At 47.9% G+C, this 17,511-nt stretch overlaps 1 protein-coding gene across 4 annotated transcripts; it reads right to left on the reverse strand.

Annotated features, from left to right (window-relative positions):
* Positions 1–1,024: 1,024 nt before the first annotated feature.
* LOC104139436 (methanethiol oxidase) lies at positions 1,025–17,496 on the reverse strand. Of its 4 annotated transcripts, XM_068921916.1 has the most exons (18): positions 17,407–17,496; positions 16,594–16,681; positions 16,337–16,509; positions 13,123–13,176; positions 12,792–13,000; positions 9,420–9,711; positions 8,440–8,598; positions 7,629–7,682; positions 7,406–7,518; positions 6,617–6,802; positions 5,949–6,069; positions 5,175–5,357; positions 4,663–4,841; positions 3,974–4,052; positions 3,571–3,692; positions 3,378–3,470; positions 2,620–2,738; positions 1,025–1,945 (listed from the first exon to the last, which is right to left on the reverse strand). In XM_068921916.1, exons 7-18 carry the CDS (start codon positions 8,441–8,443, stop codon positions 1,783–1,785), a joined length of 1,416 nt encoding a protein of 471 aa, XP_068778017.1. In that variant the 5' UTR covers positions 8,444–8,598; positions 9,420–9,711; positions 12,792–13,000; positions 13,123–13,176; positions 16,337–16,509; positions 16,594–16,681; positions 17,407–17,496; the 3' UTR covers positions 1,025–1,782. The 4 variants fall into 4 exon arrangements, with proteins under 4 accessions (XP_068778017.1, XP_068778018.1, XP_068778019.1 ...); XM_068921917.1 differs by lacking the exons at positions 7,406–7,518; positions 7,629–7,682; positions 8,440–8,598; ... (1 more) ...; positions 16,594–16,681; positions 17,407–17,496 and having other exon boundaries at positions 16,337–16,475; XM_068921918.1 differs by lacking the exons at positions 7,406–7,518; positions 7,629–7,682; positions 8,440–8,598; ... (2 more) ...; positions 16,594–16,681; positions 17,407–17,496 and adding an exon at positions 14,489–14,538.
* Positions 17,497–17,511: the final 15 nt, after the last annotated feature.

Below are 17,511 nucleotides of genomic sequence, written 5' to 3' on the forward strand. Positions count from 1 at the left end.
CTGTTTTCCTCCTGGGAGCATTAAGTGTGCACAGGAGAGCTGTAGCAGAATGCTTGTCCATGTGAAGTGTGAAAGAAGTAAATGAAGATGTTTTCTTCCACGGTAAATAGCAAGGCTCAATCGCAAAAGGATCCTCTTTATATCCTAATTTTTGCAACTGTCAAGCTAATTTTAGTTTTCTCTGCAGATTGCACCCTTGTGGAGAAGCTCAAGGAAAATGGAACTAGCAGGAAGATGTGTGGGTGTGCAGTAGGGTTTGTCCTGCAGAGCCCCTGGAGGCCAATGCTTGCTGTCCTGCGTAACAAACAAGCTTACACTGTGTGATTGGGATTTGATACCCACAGAGAAAGACCTACAGAGCGCATGACAAGGAGAAGGAGAATCTATAACTCCAATAACTACATCTTTGAGAAAAATCTCAATCTCATTTGTACTGGTGTATCTCAGCATGAGAGGGGATTGACTACTGAGCATTACCATGGGACTAAGCTCATTTTGCCTAAACTGTGTAAGGTGTATGCAGGGTACCTCAGCTGAAAGCTCTAACTCCACTTTGTCTGCACTGCATGGGACTATGCAATCCATCTGAACTGATCAAGCTGAAAGCAAAACTCTCCCCAGGAGCAAGTCATCCTCGTAACAAACACCAGGGGTTGCACTGGAGTGTCTAGTAAGTGTGTCCAGTAAATGTGTTCTCTCAAACCTTTTAAGGAAAGCCCTATGCAAACTGAATGGTTGGTTTGGGTGATAACAATGCTACATTGCGTTGAAAAAGTACTTTCCTTTGGGGCAAAACCATAACAATAGTGGCAAAGTTCCCCCATGAAACATGTGCCTGCAGGAATGCACAAAAAATATGCTTTGGAGCAAAAGACAATTTCTACCAGAAATTTTCAGGCTAACAGGCACCCTTGCACAATCAGTATTCCTATCTCAGGGAGTTCCAAAACCCTGACCTCATCACTAACCATTGCTGAAAACAATATAGAAAGGTTCAGTGAAACAAGACATGGGAAGAAGCAGCTGATGCCAAGAACAATTTTATTAGTGTTTAAAGCGGGAGAATACAAAAGCAATCATACAAACCACTGTCAGGAAACAGGCACCTCTTTTCAGAATACATGCACACCCTCCTTCAGCTCTAACGCATACCAGCCCAACCTCTCGACACATGAGCCAAAAACACTCTCATGCCAGGAGAAGACTATCCAGGTATGACCTGGCTGAAGAACAGTAACTCCAATGAAGTGGGCACTTCACTTTCTTTTGCCTTCGCTTTCAAATGTGAAAAAGCTCTGAATCACAACAGAGTGTGATCAACAGTTTCCCACCAGGCTCTGGTACTAGAGAGCAACAGCTAACAAGCTGGAAACATCAGGGCAGCCATGTGACAGGCCTGTAGCAAGGAAGGTATGCAGGCATGGTGGGTATGCAGGCATATGCCAAAAGGCAGTGTGTGCCACAGAGCTCTATATCTGAGCAAGTGCCCTGGCCTCTGATCTCTAAACCATGCCCAGGGATTATTTCCTTGCACTGAACGCAAAGGGTGCCTGGGCTCACTGCTTAGATACACAGTCCAGCAAGATTAATCCCAGGCCTCGTGACTTTATTCACTGGTCTACTCGAACCAAACCCTCACAACAAGGCATAGCGTCTGTAGGTCATGTTAACAGCAATTTGATTTCCAGTAGTGAATGGGGATCCCCGACCCAGTTACCAACACTCTTTTCCTAACATCTGCACTAAAGGAGAGAGAGAAGAAGGGAATCTTTCACATGGTGCCTAGGCTGAGATATCAGAGGTGGAATCTCCGCAAGGGAAGTGGATATCACGAGCAAGGCAAGGCCCACAGGGTTCCTTCCCCAAATCCACCAGGAAGTTCTTGTTCACGGTCAGGCCACCATTCTCAGTGTCCACATCAATCTGCAGCATGACAGAGCCTTCCCTGCAAAGGGACAAACAAGCAGAGATTATGGACAAGGAAACCATGCTCCTGTTCAGAACATCCCTGCACTTCACTCTTCTCTTCCCTATCTAGGCAGGGGCCTTCTCTTTAACACCTTGTCTTCTACAGAGAACACAGCTGAGGCCCAGTTCTAGCAGTTGCAGGCACCAGCGTTTAGGGGTTTTACTGAATTCGCAATGGATGTGAGTAAACCACTAGACATGCTGTGAAGATAGGCTGGAGCTTGCCTTTGTGTTGGCGATTATCATCGTCTTTGCTAAGACAGACATCTCTCGTGGATACACTGGGAGATGCTACAGCACAGTCATGGCCTGGCTCTAGGAGATGGAGATCCACGGATGGCTTCATGCCACAGAGGAGATTGAAACATACACTCTCCCAAGCAAAACCATGACACCACAGCTCCACTCAGGGAGCAGGTTCACCTCGTCCCGCCAGAGAGATGTGCAAGTCAGTTGCCTTTGTAGTTCAACATGAATAAGCTGTGGGTATGAGGTTAAGAAAATCTTTCTCCATGCAACCACAAATGGGTCCTTGTAGCCCCTTGGATGAGGCACTTCTCCCTTTGCTAACATGGGGGCCCTGCAAATGGACCTTGACTGCACGTGCAGAGGGACAATGCTGCAACTTCCCTCCTCCCAAAGATTTCTTACTTGACCACATCCGGGTAGAACTGCTTGTCCCATGTGCTGTAGAAGGAGTTGGTGACGTACAGCCTCTTGCCATCCACACTAAGCTGCATTTTATAAGGACCGCCATACACTCTCTTGCACTGAAGGCACAACAGAGAGCAGTGACTCTACTGGCTTCTTTCTTTGAGCAGAGAAGCAAAAGCAGGAGCAGAGAAGCAGAGCAGAAAGGGTGGCTCTCCTCCTAGCAGGGACTGGAGCAGGCCTCTCCTTGATGCAAGGAGAGCTGAACTTTTCCTCTGGTCAAGGAGTATGTTCACCTGACAGACAGAACCTGCAGCCTCTAAGTTAACTCTTTCAGCTGCAGACAGAGAACAAGTTTCCTCCATGCTCCAGCAAAACCCCTGTTGTGCTTGGATGGGACACAAGGGAACTCTTCACTGTGGTCCGGCAGTGCGATCACAGCGTCGGCAGCCACAGCCCAGCTAGCTCCAACCCACTCAGCCCGAGCAAGGCACAGAGAATTCACCATGGACTGTGCCACATGCCAGGGCACCTGCATATTTACTCAGAAAGCACTGGGCTGAATCTTGTGCGACCGCATTGCCCTCCTACGCTTTCCACGCTTGCTGGGTTAAAACCATCCGGGTCAGGCTTTTAAATGCTGCAAACACACTGGCAGCTGCAATGGAGACCTGCCCCCGGGAACCCTGAGAAAAGAATTAGCAGAGCAGAGACAATTTGCAGAGGGCACATCAGGGGAAAGAGGCCACATAACTCACCTTGATCACCAAGGGCTCCGGCTGCCACTTCAGCTCTTCATCTCTACACACAGTCACAGGCCCACCTCTGAGGATACTGCCTCCCACAAACACCTGTAAGCAAGGGACAGGGAGACATGTTGTCTTGTCTTCTAACCACCACTGAATACTGCTAAGGAACCCAACAGTGGAAGCCTCTCTGGTGATGGCTTACCTGTCCCACCAGCTTGGGCTTGCAGGAATTGGAGATGTCATACTGGCGGATGTCTCCATGCAGCCAGTTGCTGAGATACAGGAACCTGTCATCCAGCGAGATGACAATGTTGGCTGTGAGAGCTAGGGCAGAGAAGCAAAGAGCTAAGGATAAGGCAGGACCAGCAGAAAATGTGTCGCATGGAGCCACAGCTCACACCTCTCCCTGCCATTCTGTATGCACTGAGTCCACTACAGGAAACCTGCCCATGTTTTTGGAGGTGTGCACAGCCACTCAGCCACTCTGACAACCCTTCCGCGATGTTTATGCAGCAAGGCTTTGAGGGTCAGCAAGTGGGCTTTGCCAGGGGCTTTCCCACAAGCTTCTGGGAGGAAAAAATTCTTACAAAACAAGGGACACTAACCTGGCATTTTGGGGAGAATCCATCCCCTCACCTCCTTGGCTGGGATCTGAATCACCTCCTCTACTGCCCAGCAGTCTCTCTGTTCAAGAAACAGGAACACTACACTGTGAGCATTTCTGTGCAAAAACATTCACTGCACACACACATACAAGGTGGGCAAATCTGCATTAGGAAGGCTACCACCACACAAGGCCCACCTACTAAGAGGAGACAGAGTTAGGGACAGCACCCTCTGACACCAACAGCAAGGCTGGGATTCACTGCTCTAAATAATCTCGGAGAGGTTCAACCAAGAAGCCCAAGCTGGTCACAACATTTACATTCCATGGACAGAAACAGGCTCCTCCAGGAGGAGACCCCTCTCACCCTAGGATAAGGCATCCTGTCCAAGGCAGGGCCTGGACATTGACCTCTCCACGTCTCCTCCTTTCTCTCCACTGAATACAGACAGAACTCAGGGTCCCTAGCTCACTCTCAGCTGTCTAATAGTTAAGCATCTAAATCAGGTGAGAGGAACCCCAGCCAATGTCCTTCAGAGTCAATGGGAGAAGCGTAGCTGCCACATGGAGAGCATACACACAGCAGGAGGAATGCGACCCTGAATTTTTCCTGGAAGTTTCTAAATCACCCTGTAGCTCGTGATGGCTGGGTCTCACGTTACTTCCTGTGGCTGCTGGGACAATACTTGCCTCATTCTTGTAGAAGCGATAGACGATGCCACTCAGGGCACAGCTGACGTATCCCTCAGCAGCATCGGGGTTGTGGAGGAATTTAACACTCAAGGGCAGAGAGTCCTCCCCCAGGTCAAAGCACTGGATGAGGGTATGGCAGGACAAGTTCCACACATTCAGGCGGCGCCCAAAGACCCCTGAGTTCAGGTCAAAGGAAAAACCAAGTCAGAAGAGGTGGGACTAGCCCTGTAGACTCATCTCTCCCAAGAACGCTAACAGACAGAGACAGCCACAGCAGCTGCAGCCAGGAGAAGCAGAAGAATTTGAGTAGTTCAGGGAACAGTAGGGGAAGACAGGGACCGGCTGCTCTTAAGGATAGACACTGTACCAGTGCCGGTAAAATGGGCCTTTCTGGGAGAATTCAGCTTTCCCCCTTTCTCCAGCACTAACCCTTTTTTCCCTGACCACAAAGGCATCCTTCCAACACCTCAGTGAGTCCTGGCTCCGCATTTACATCCATATTCCCTCACCCTTCTTCAGGTCATCTGGATTAAATCCAAGTCCGGCACGTTTTGGGACTAATCCAGCAGAGCTTATCAGAACATTGTGGCGTGGCTGGAACCAGAAGTCATGTCCAGTGGGGGGGACCCCACACTCGTTCTCCCAGTTCCCCTTCAGTTCAAAGGTCTCTCCATCCAGGACAATAAAACCACCTGTGGCACAGAAGGAGAAGCACAACAGGTCACATACTCCACTTCCAAAGTGGTATCATGCTTTGTGCATTAGCCTCACTTAAAGAGTCAAGTATGATCTTCAACAGATTTTCTGCCTTGAGATACTCAGCTGCAAAAGCTCTACCAAGTGGATTTAGTTGGGCAAAAGGATGTGTATTACAGCTTCCCATATGGGCTACGTACAAGGGTTTGGAACCAAAAATGATCCCAACTTAGTATTCACTTAAGTGTGCATTCAGTGGCCCAAGTTACCTGTGTTGGCAGGACTCAACCCACTGCCTTGTTCTCAAGCAGTCATGGATGAACCCCTAAGATTAAATGGCTGAATGGTAGATTAAATGGCTGAACATGTGGAGGAGACCAGATTTTTCTCCATCACTTGTTTTCATGTCCCCACTCTGGACCTCAGGCTTGTGGGTGGGTTTTGTTCTTATATCAGCACAGAAGGACTGGGAGTTCTTAACAAGTCTTCTGTGTTTGCTATCTGACAATTTTGAAAGTCTGCAGTTTTTAGGGTTGCTATTTTTCTAATAGGAATCACATTCTTGGAATGAGTACAGGGAAAAATACCTTTTCCATTGCCAGCTGGATCTCCCATGTTGGAAATCAGGATATCACCATTAGGCAGGCTATGAACTATACAGAGATGGCCCTTGTTACACTTCCAGAAGACATCCACTGGCTCAATCACCTGAAAAAAGTGTACACACACACGCACTTAAGTCCCTGACTGCTCAGCTCATTTCACACTCCCTGGCAGAGCCTTTGGCCACCTCAGATTTCTGAAAAATCTGTGATACTTGCAGGAGGTGCTTTCTGCCCAGGAACTCACACCTGACAGGCTCTGCTCCTTCTCAGAGAGGAGCAGAGACACCTCCAAGCTCTCCTTTACACAAACATGAATGCAGCGACACCTAACTTGTGGCAGCTTGTTTGTCCACCTCACTATTCGAGTCAGGGTCAGGCAGGGGCATGATATGACTTCCAGCTAGAAGACATTCCCTGCATGCAGCAGGCATGGAGAAGGGAAGAAAATGATCATCAGAACCACGGACCAGATCCTGTGTAAGGCATCCTTTGTCTAGAAAGGAGACAGCTGAGAGGGAAACATGACTCAGGTCTTTCAAATCAGAATGGAAGAGAAGGTGAAGAGAACCCTTCTTCCCTGTATCTTATTCCAGAAGCACCAGTTCGCAACTCCTTTCCAGAAACTTGTCTTGGAGTCACCTCAGGCATACCTTACACAGTTTGGGAGCCCGGCACTGTGTACCCACATCCACCACATAAATGCGGGAAGAAATCAAACAGGGAAGAATCAGCTTGTTCCTTCTTGTTGTGATACTGTCAAAGCAGGTGCTTCCAGCATTCCACCCTGAGCAATGCAGCTCGTCTTTGAGGTTGGGCATAGGCAGGCGGTGGATCACCTAGGTAGCCGAAGGCAGAAACAGAGGTCACTCAGGGAGGCAGGGAGAAAAGGGGACCTTAATGCAAGCAATTACTTAGTGAGGATAACACTGCTCCCTGCACCACTGCAGATTTGTGGAGAGGTCAAAGCCTATATGTGACTAATCAGTTCAGAGATATACTGTTGATGTGGATAACCTGGACTTGCAGCCTTTGTAGGCTGATCAGGCAGGTGCTGATTCCCCATTTAGGATAAGAGCAGACAGGCTGGTACAGTGCATAACAGAACACCTCTGAAACAGAAACATGCTCAACTCTGCAAAAGTGCTGGTTGCTCTGGACCCCATGTATCACTAGAGGCCATCCATGCTGAACAGCTTCTGAGAGGACGGTTCAGGGCATGAGCTCTAATGCTCACTACTACAAAGATCCTCTGGAAGTGAGTTGGGAAGTGAGTCACAGCTGACATGTCCACTGGGACACAGAGATGGAGCCAATTCAACTGGAGCCAAGCACACAGGGAACAGCAGAAAGCAGAAATGTGCTGGATCCAGAGACATTACGGAGCACGGAGCCAGCAGCTAGTGCTCAGCCTAGGAAGAACAGAGTCTAATCACAGGTACCTGGCAATAATATGGAGATCTGGGGTTAAGATCGATGGTGGCCAGGAAGTCAGGTTGGTCGATACCTGTTTCCCTGTAGGTACAGGTCACATATGCAAGCTCCTCTCTGGGACCTTTGTGTATAAAAAAATTGTGTCAAGACATGCCATGAATCAGCCAGAAGGGAAAAGAAAAGCTCTTTCCCAAATGCCCTCCCCTTCCAAACATGCTTGAGAGGACTTGCCTTTCACAACTTCTGGGCAGCTTGTGTATGCCTTGCACTGAACTCTGCATCGGTCTGATTTGAGAAGAAGAGAAGAAGAAAATGAGATTTCCACCTCCTTTAAGGATACCTTTTCAGAAGGTTCTGTCCCGCCAGATGGACCTTCTCCCACCCTGGCTCTCAAGGGGGCCCTCTGTGACCAGCATCTACCTTTGTTTTGGTAGTGACAAAAGACAGAAATCCTCCCTAAAGAGTCACCAGGGGTATCACAGATAAAAACACTTCTCAGCTCCATTCTGCATCTTCTGAGCTCCTCAGCGATCCCCTCCCCATCGACTGTGAGGGACAGAGAGTTTACACTAATAACCAGGTCTAAAGGTCTAGCCTGGAAAGGAAGTTTTGGAAAGCAAAGCTGGGAAACTAAGTTTTGGAAAGTAAGTTTTGGATCTCGTCTCCCTGAAGAGGGAGCTGCATTTCCCCAGAAGAAAGTGAGGCTCCCCTCAGCACAGACGCTATGGCCAAACGGAAGGAGCTTTTCAAGGCACATACAAGCTCCCAGAACCAGGGTAGTAACTAGAAGAAATGAACCTTCTGTACCAGTCAGACACAATGCTAAACTTCAGCCTCCCCTTCGCCTTCGCAGGGAGCATTCCCTCCCTGCAATGCTGGAGAGGAACAAACCTACCAGTCCGCAAGTGGGACTAAGTTTCAAGATGCGATGTCTACAGCCCTGAGACAGTGGCTAGAGCAGGATCCAGCATGGAGCCATAAATCAAAGCTACATGGCTTTGAGCTGCTGGAGGCTGAGTGGAGGCTGCAGAGTATTTCTTACCCATGCTGAAGGTCTTCAGGTTCACTCTCACCAAGAGCAAAGGTGCTGGAACTGGAGGTGCAGCTTGTTGTCTGCCTCACTGGAACGGGATGCGCTGTGCAGAGGCTGCTCTGAGGGGGCCTTATGTACCAGTGTTAGGGGTGGGGAGGAGAAAGCAAGCTGCCAAGGGAGGAACAAACACTCCTAAGCGTTTGGGAGGTGCCAGACCAGCGCTGTGGCTTGTTTCCGCTTTGCTAACTATCAATCTAGAGGAAAAATCTGCTGGTCCATGCAGGTCCTTTCCTTAAACACAGGCCACCCATATCTGATTCTAGTGCTCTGATGATTTGCAAGGGGAACCTCTTCACGCTCTAGAGGCCTCCCAGCTGAGGCACAAGCCAATTAAAGCCATCCTCCAAACCCAGGCTGCAGTGGCTGCAAATTCCACACTAGGGATGAGAAGACCAGCTAGATAATGGGCCCCACCAGAAGCCTCCTGGAAATTATGAGGCTTGCACACACAGAGGCCACCAAAGTATCTCCAACATCTGGACCCTGACGGAAGCCACGTCTCTGCCTGAGAGCTCAGCTGCAGACATGGACACCCCCTCCCCCCGCCATCAACTCAGGAAGCCAGGCCCAGAGTTTCCTCTGCCCCCTACAGAAAAAACTCTCTGAGCTTTCAAAGGACCAGGGACTCAGATGCAGGGCTCAGGGTAGCAAGTTGCTCCTACAGTACTGCAGTCAGAAGTCAGGAGCTTCTGAGGAGCTGCCAACATCTCCTAAACAACTCCTAGGAAACACATTAGGCTAGAAACAGGCACCTCAGGAAATGTAGTCTCTGCCATACTGATGCAGCACTTACAAGGTCAAGATATGACTGCTGCCTCTCAAGTTTGCATCTGCATATAGGGAAGTTAGTCCATCTGTGAAAAATAGGGACCTGCAGGATCGGGGGCAGTTCAGCACTGCCAAACTTTGCCTAAGCATATGCCACTTACTCTCACTGAAGTAGAACAATGCCATGGAAAACTAATGACAGAGATGCCATGCCCAGCTGCTTGGACAGCTCTGAGCGACAGGAACATGGCCAGTCTGCTTCAGGACCGCTGGCCACAGTAATCTTCCCTCTTTGCCCGTTGCCCCAAAGCGCAGCTCCGGTGGGTACTTGCAAGATGGACCTGACTGGGTGCCAGAACACCCTACAAGGAACAGCTGGATCCAGAGAGTGGGCTTCCCATCAGGCCACTGGGAAACTGCACCCAGGGTTTGCCTTGGAGGGCAGATTGCATTCTGGAAGATAGTTGGAAGAGAGGAAAGGCATCAAAATCTCAATTTGGGAAATCAACTCCAAGATGATCAGTGAACGCCTCAGTACCTAGACAATGAGAGCTAGCAGACAAATTATTAACAGCGCACAGCTATCCATTCTGGTCAACAAAAATCCAAAGCCCATGGCAAACACTAACACCGCACGGCACCAGTGCAGGTGGATGACATGCAAACTGGACCAACTGCCACAAAATACCTGTGGGAATAGCAGAGACCTCAGTTAAAGGGGTTCAAGGGTGGGAGAGAAGTGCTTTGGAAAGAAGGGTCCTTCCTTGAGACCTCCATAAGCCTTGCTGCTGCCGGATGCCAAACTAAAGCAGGAAGAAAACGTCAAGCATCGTGGAACATCAACTAGTGCCATATCTTGTGGAAGAACTCACTCAATCAGTGGGCAAACTACATGGGATGAGTAATTAATTGCTCCATGTAGGAATGCAGAATCATCTGACAGAGCCATTAAAGAAGCCCTCAGGAGATCTCTATCAGAAGAGAGGAAAGCTTAACCCATCTCACTGGGGCTGTAATTAATGGCTGTCTGGTTTCCAAAGAACTCTCTGAACATGTGACGAGCAGACGCAGGGAGCAGCCAAACGCTTGGTCTTTTCTGGTGCCAACAGGCTCTTGGAAGAACTCGCAATTTGTTTAGCAGAAATCCATCTAGCATCTTGCAGGGCAAGGGGCAAAGCCAGCCAGAAAAGGCATGGTTACTACTACAGCCAGACTCTTCCATACAGGCAGTACATGTTTAATAGGCTGGTAGGAAGAACATGGTATGTCAAGTTTCTCTACAAAACAAGGAGAAGATGTTAAAATATCATGGGGGAGAGGGGAAAGAATGCAAGGGAATGGTTTGAAACCTTATTGTCTTGGCTTATTTTCAGGAGTTGAGATCCTGGGGCAACAGGGACTACAGTGAAAGAAATGATGTCCTCTGCAAATAGAGGTCAAGAAAAGTGTTGTAAAGAAAAGTCGTAGCGCCCAAAGTCAAGGATGGCCTGTTATCCTGCAGCACTGGGGAAGCAAATATGACAGCACGCGAGCTAAAATCACAGCACTAGCCTGCACTGCAATGTCCTTTTGGACTAGAGGACAGTGCCCACTGAAAGACACTCAGGCCCTGATGGGACAGTGCAGCTGCTGTTCAGGGCCAGCAATGAGAATTACAAGCCCAGCAGCAGTAATCGCAACCAGAGAGACAACCATGGTTCTTCCTCTGCCTTGGCATGTGCAGGGGACACAGGGGCTGAAGGCAGGGAAAGGTTATCATTTGAGATGGGTCTGAGGAAGCTTTCTAGACACCCCTCAGCTGCAGAGAGATGTGGCAACAGCTGGTTCTACCTTTTCAGTAAAAGGCAGCACAGAGACCTTCAGTATTGCCCACCCAGGGCTCCCATCAGCCTGGGGCTTGTCTCTTGCAGGGCCTGTAGATCCCACCCAAGCACCTAGAGTTGCCCTTTCCCTGTTCCCTGCTTCACTGGAAAGAGCTCAACACTGCTCTCCCATAGTGGTCTGAGCTAGGCAGAACAGGCCGTATTTCCCCACTTGAAAATAAAAAATAGTTTCAGATGTTGTACCTGATTTCACGTGGACCTTTTCTGCCTGGTTGGCATGAAGCACAGCCAGGCCCAAGGAAGGACAAAAAGCACATGCTTCATTAGGGGCAAATCAGGTGCTCAGCTGCTGCCTCTGTGTATGCTTTTGCTGTCACAATGTGCATGTCTCACTGCACCTTCTTCTTGCACCTGCACAGCTGCTAACTAAAAAGATCAGTAGCCTTCTACTCATTAACTGAGTTTGCTGGTCATCCTATTTGGTCCTTGGTGATGTCCTCGGCATCCATCATCACAAACCCAAGCTGTGGGGTGTAATATTTTCTAATTAAAACGGATAGTAGGAAGGATAAGAGCAGGCTCAGCACCACTAGCAAGAAAGAAAACGAGGGCTAGTGGAGGACAAAATCAGTATTGTGTGTCCCCAGCCTGATAAAAGCTCCCTACTGCAGGCAGAGAGGGGAAGCCATGCCATGGAAAAGCAATCAAGAGGCTTGATGTTACAGCTTGCACCAACGTGGAACCTACTCCCCTCCTCCTGCCCATCACTTCCAACTCTGATGGGGAAGAACATGCTATAATTTTGATCATGGGCAGGACCATATTATGCAATCCGGTGTAGACTGGCACAACACAGTAAGTGCATCAGGAGAAGACCTTGCTTCAGTAAGGACATTAAGACTTCTCTAAACACCCAAACTACAACTCCCTCGACTGCAGGAGCAGTGTCTAACCTTCCCTCGCTTCTCCAGGATGGAGGTTCCATCTCTTCCCATCTGACCCTCCCATGTAACACTGGAGGTACCCCAGGGCATCTACGGGTTGCTCACAAGCTTGGATTCTTAAAAATCTCTTTTCTATACTTTTGACCTGGCCTCTATACGCTCTCTGCAGCCTTCTACCAGAGTCAAATGGTTCAGCTAGGCACTAGCACCACAAGAACAGCACGGCTTGCAAAGAGGGTAGTCAGCACCAGTGCCCCAGCAAAAAATGCTAGCAGAGGCACATTGTCCAGGTCCTTCCCTTGCTCCAGATCCCTCCTGAGCTTAACTCCACACTTGTCCATTCCCCTCCTCAGGAGCAGGACGAAAAACACACTGTCCAACTCTTCTGCCAAAACAGGCACAATTTTCCACCTCAAATGGCAAGGGCAAGACAAGAGTTGGAGGTTAACGTGCAAGTTGGTGACGTGGTACAGGAACGTTAACAAAGTTCACTGTTAGCTTCTCCAAGATGTGACTGAAAGAGTGCCAGCTTGAAGCTCAGCGTTTACTGACTAAAGAGCCTGACCTGCAAGGAGTCTACCTACAGGCAGCTGCCAGTCTATCTTGGAGACACTGCAAATCCCTAGGAATTAGTCCTAGTTTAATATTGGCTTACATAAGTGTGGAGGGTTAATCAAAAAAAACCTGTCTTCCTTGGATCATTTTCCAAAAGCACCAACTCCTGTGTTCTTCCCAGAAACGTGTCTTGGTGTCACCTCATGCATACCTTACACAATTTGGGATCCCAGAGGCTTATTCTCATATCTACAACACAAATTCAGGAAGAAATTAAACACAGAAGAATCAGCTTGTTCCTCTTCCTTGTTGACACATCTTCAAAACATGCGATGCCACCATTAACGCCCTGAGTGATGATGCTCATCTTTCATAATGGGTGGTGGATCACTGAGACAGTCAAAGGCACAATTATTTCCCCTGTGGAAGCAGAGAGAAAAAGGAATCTTAATGCAAGGAGCCACTTCTGCCTTTGCAGCATCTATCAGGCTGCAGTGAACATGGACCAGCTAGGAAAACAGAATTATTTTTTGAAGACTGACCGACTGAGCTGTAATTTCTCCAGAACCCCTTGAAAAGTCAGCAGAAGAGGAGAGCTAAAATTAAGCATAAAAACATGGAAATACAAAATTATACTTCTGATGGAAAGAAAGACAAACATAGAACATACTAGCAGAACTGTGATATGACATAACGTATAGCTCTGCTGAAAAAAAGCATGGAGAGCTCAAAGTTGAAGTCTGGCATTCTTTCAGGAACTGGATTCCTCAGCCCATGCCATTGAAAGTCTTAACCACAGCTATCTAAATAAATACGCTCTGGAAATGTGCCTTTTGAGGCCAGAGGTAGGACTCCTCCAGTGCCCTCAACACTTGACCCAAAAGCTTACAATGCCTTGAAGCATTTCACACACACAGCTCTCAGGACAGAATAAATTCCCCAGCTTTACGCAACCACACCGTAGCTGTCTACATCCAAACTATCGCTCTAATGACACCTGCTTCGCACAAAATAGAGGATGGGTCTTCTAGGTGTAATTCATCTGACCTATTTTAAAAGGCTAGCTTTGAGTGACTTGAAGCATACTCCCCAAATGCCCTTTTCTCCTTATAGGCAGAAAGGCAATGTAGACAACTACACATGCATCCAGCTCCAGATTGTCCTGGTCTAAGGATGGGCGACGTGAAGCCTGCCACAGACACATTGGTTTATAGCATACCCTTTGCAAGAGCAGGCTCATCAGTTCAGCGACGCACAGTTTGACTAGAGAAACTGGATTTGCAGCGTCATTACGGAGATCAAAACTGATTTCCCATTTATGATGAGATCAGATAGGTTGGCAGAGTGCATAACACAACAGCTTGGACGTTACAGGACATGGTGCCCTCTGCAAAAGCTGCTGGATGCCATAACCACCTGAGTCTTTACACAGCATGAACCATGCACCATGGACACTGTCCCCAGCCTCAGTCACAGAGAAGCAGTAGGTTCAGGTGAAGACAGAGCAAAGCCAGCTGAGCTCACTGTATGTCAGCACAGAGGGGACAACAGCAAGGGAGCAGGAAGGTGAGATTCCTGGCAGACAGCCTCCCAGCCTGGTGTGGATCCCTAGGGGAGCAGCAACAAGCAGATCTGAGGCAGCACAATGCATGGAGAGTTGGCTCATAGGCTGTGGCAAGACACGAATGCCTCAGGAGGCAGCTGAGGAGAAGAGCCCACTCAGGATGCTCAGAACATGGAAGGAGAGAGTGCCCAAAACTTTGGTACTAGCAGGACGCAACACCCAGCAGGGCAGAGGCAAATATTATTAAAAGCAGGTAAACTATGCAAAGCTAAGATCCACGCTGCTGGTCTTGATCACCTCATCTAGTGGACACAAACCAAATGTGAGAGTGCTACTAGACTCACACTTGCAGATGCTGTGTCCTTCAGCACATGTCTTCAAAAAACAGCACACTGTACAGGCTTCTAGGTTTGCTGGAGGGAATGTCAGCAGCGCACAAACACATTTCTCCTCCTCAATAGCATTCTTCTGCCTTTTACCTCCACAGGTATTTCAGCCACCCTCTCCCCTCCAGTGAGTTGTTTTCTGTTGGAGCAGTAGACACTGGGCAGGGGGCAGAACTGTGTGACCAGAAGCATGACCACCCCTCCCCACTACAGCCCACAGCTACAACTGGACAAACCCCCATCCTTAGGTTGTGATTTCATGCACCGAGTAATGAGAAGTAACTTCAGGCTGCCACCAAATGGCCCTGCCATGTGCCACCACAGGGAAATCGGCCACGCCAACGGAGGGTGAGTCACTTTTCAGGCAGCGTAGTTTTCTGTCGGATCAGCTCGTTTATCTAACCCCTCCTGCAACTGCACAATCACTAGATCTGACACACGCAGAGTGGCAGGAACGTGCAGCTGGGGAAGGAGGACAAGCGGGACTTGCTTTCTCTGCTGGCAGCCAACTTACACTGCAGTAGATGCACTCTGAAAATGATCTCTTCTGTGCTTCTGCCTAAAGGCAAGCACTAGCAACTTTCCTTCAAGAGTTCCTACGTGCCCTACGAATCAGACTCCTAGCTTATAACAAATCAAAACAAAAATGTTTCACTCTTCTCCACTGGTGGCGATGGAATACCTTGCAAACAAGGAATACCTGTGCTGAGCAGCCTACCTAAACATTTCAGGTTCCACTCCAAGGAGTCGTTTTTCACTTCTGTTGGTTCACTTGTCTTGGCAGCAGGAAAACAAATGAAATCTGCAACTTCCAGTTACCAATGAGTGAAAACCAGTTTTGTTACCTACCAAGTAATAGGCAAGCTGCACTATGCCCTCTTGTGGTCATCTGGAAGATTATCTTCTGCTTTCTTTAATTCAAAAGGCATATACTCAAAGGCAGTTTGGAAGTAATACGGAGTCCAGGAAGCTAGGTCATGTTTAGTGGTTTCTTCTCATTCTTACCTACTTCCAAACAGACCATGATTTCAACCAATAACATCAAATAGTGTGTGCAGACCCAGAGGTTTCAGTGCCTGTGGAATAAGGATGGATTCTGGCCAGTGGGTGAAACCTCTTTAATAGTGAATGAACACCTAACGTCTTTTCTGATCCACCAGAGATATGGGCCTAGTCTGCATCCTCCAACTTATTTTGTTTCACTGCATGCTTTTTCACGTTTCACTTCCACTTTGACAGGCATCAGAGAGAGGATGGTCAGCTAACAGGCTGACCTGTTTCACAACGTTTTTGGAGATGTTCCAAAAAGCAGGTGTTTGGCTAATGTCTGAAATTCAAAGGTGCATTTCCAGTGACACACTGCTCCTAGCTGAAGTTTGTGGGTTATCTGGAGCAGGATTTCTCTGTCTGACTGTGTGTATTTGCCATGCGGGTATCGCCTCAGAGACATCCTCATAGCCAATGGAGGTGGTGTCAGTACAGTCAAGTGAGTCCACAGTAAAGTTCATCTTGCAATATAGTAGACCCAAACAGGCACGCATGCTAAAAGCAGAATCTCTGCTATGGACACAGATCACATGAACATGCCAAGGCCCATTGGATTTCTTCCCAGAATCACTAGAATACTTCTACTCATATCTTACCTTTTCCAGTGCCTGGATTAGCAGATGTTAGGAAAGCGGGATAATATTCTAATTCAAGTGATTCCCACATTTTGCTTTTCTCTTCCTTATCTAGGCAACTTTTTGCATTTAACATTAGCCCTTAACAAAGAATAGAAGCCCTGCTTTCAATAGTTGTACCCACCTGCATTCAGGGGCATTTCAACTTTGGATTTCAGTTTAGGACCTTGCCTGGAGTGCCCACTGTAGTTGGAGTGAGAGACCTCAGTCATCCTGCAGTACACTGCTGGATCCAGAAGAGGCCAAGGGCCACCCTCAGAAGCGTTCTACACCAAGTCTTCGTATTGCTCTGTATTTCTGTATTGCATGAAGACAGGTTGCCGTCTGCCCTCACGTGGCCACGCGGAAGATCATGCACTTTTTGTCATTTTAAAAACTCACAGTGGTATAGCTGGAAATATTCGAGGAAGAAATAAGGCCTCCAGTATTTTTGGCTGTTAGCAAACGTATTCTTCCATCCATCTGCTTCCTAACAAATCAAATAAATGACTTTGCTGGACAACAAGAGATTGTTTAGAAACTAAGCACCCACTGTACCCATTCAGTATGGAATATCTATTAGTAGCATTTACATGGGTTAGCACTGTATAGTCCATTATTTAAATCAGTCCTTTCACAAAGAAAACGCTGGGTCCTTGCAGAAGGATGATTTAAACATCCTCCATTTCTAAGAGGCTGCTGAAAAGGGGCTTTTATTGCAAACACGGGTAGCTACACCCCCTTGTCATTCAGGAAAGCTGCAATCCAGCTGCCCCACATTAAAAGCACACAAAACAGAACTCTCAAAGCCTGGTTCCAAATAATATTAGGCAAGACTGTGAGCAGCTATGTACAGAAGTCTGGATTATAAAGTAAGATCTGTCAGATAGATGGGGTTTCATTCTAGCAGCACAGGGAAAGTGAGAAGAAACAGCCAAAAGGCTCTAGCAGGAAGTCCCATTAACATGCTGCTTCTCAGACACTGCTGATGTGAGTCTAATGTTACAACTGGCAACACTAAAGCTCAGCAGGAAACAGTAGAGACTGGCAATGGACACAGATGGGAAAGCAACAGCTCTAGACAGGAAAGAGAATCAGATCCAAGAAACAGCTCAGGAAGATGCATCAGGAACTGGCAACAGAAGGAGGAGTAGGTTTGTGAGTTCTTGTCTCTTCAATAATTTGTGATCATAAAGCAAGAGATCTAAAAGGCACCTGTTGTTCACATCATCTGGCTTAGACACACTGCGCAGAAGAGTTTTTTGCAGTCTTCTCCAGTCTTAAAAAAGAGGATAGAAGGAAGCTCTGCTTGCAATAATG

This window comes from Struthio camelus, chromosome 30 (assembly GCF_040807025.1).
Source record: "Struthio camelus isolate bStrCam1 chromosome 30, bStrCam1.hap1, whole genome shotgun sequence".
Classification (NCBI taxonomy): Eukaryota; Metazoa; Chordata; class Aves; order Struthioniformes; family Struthionidae; genus Struthio; species Struthio camelus.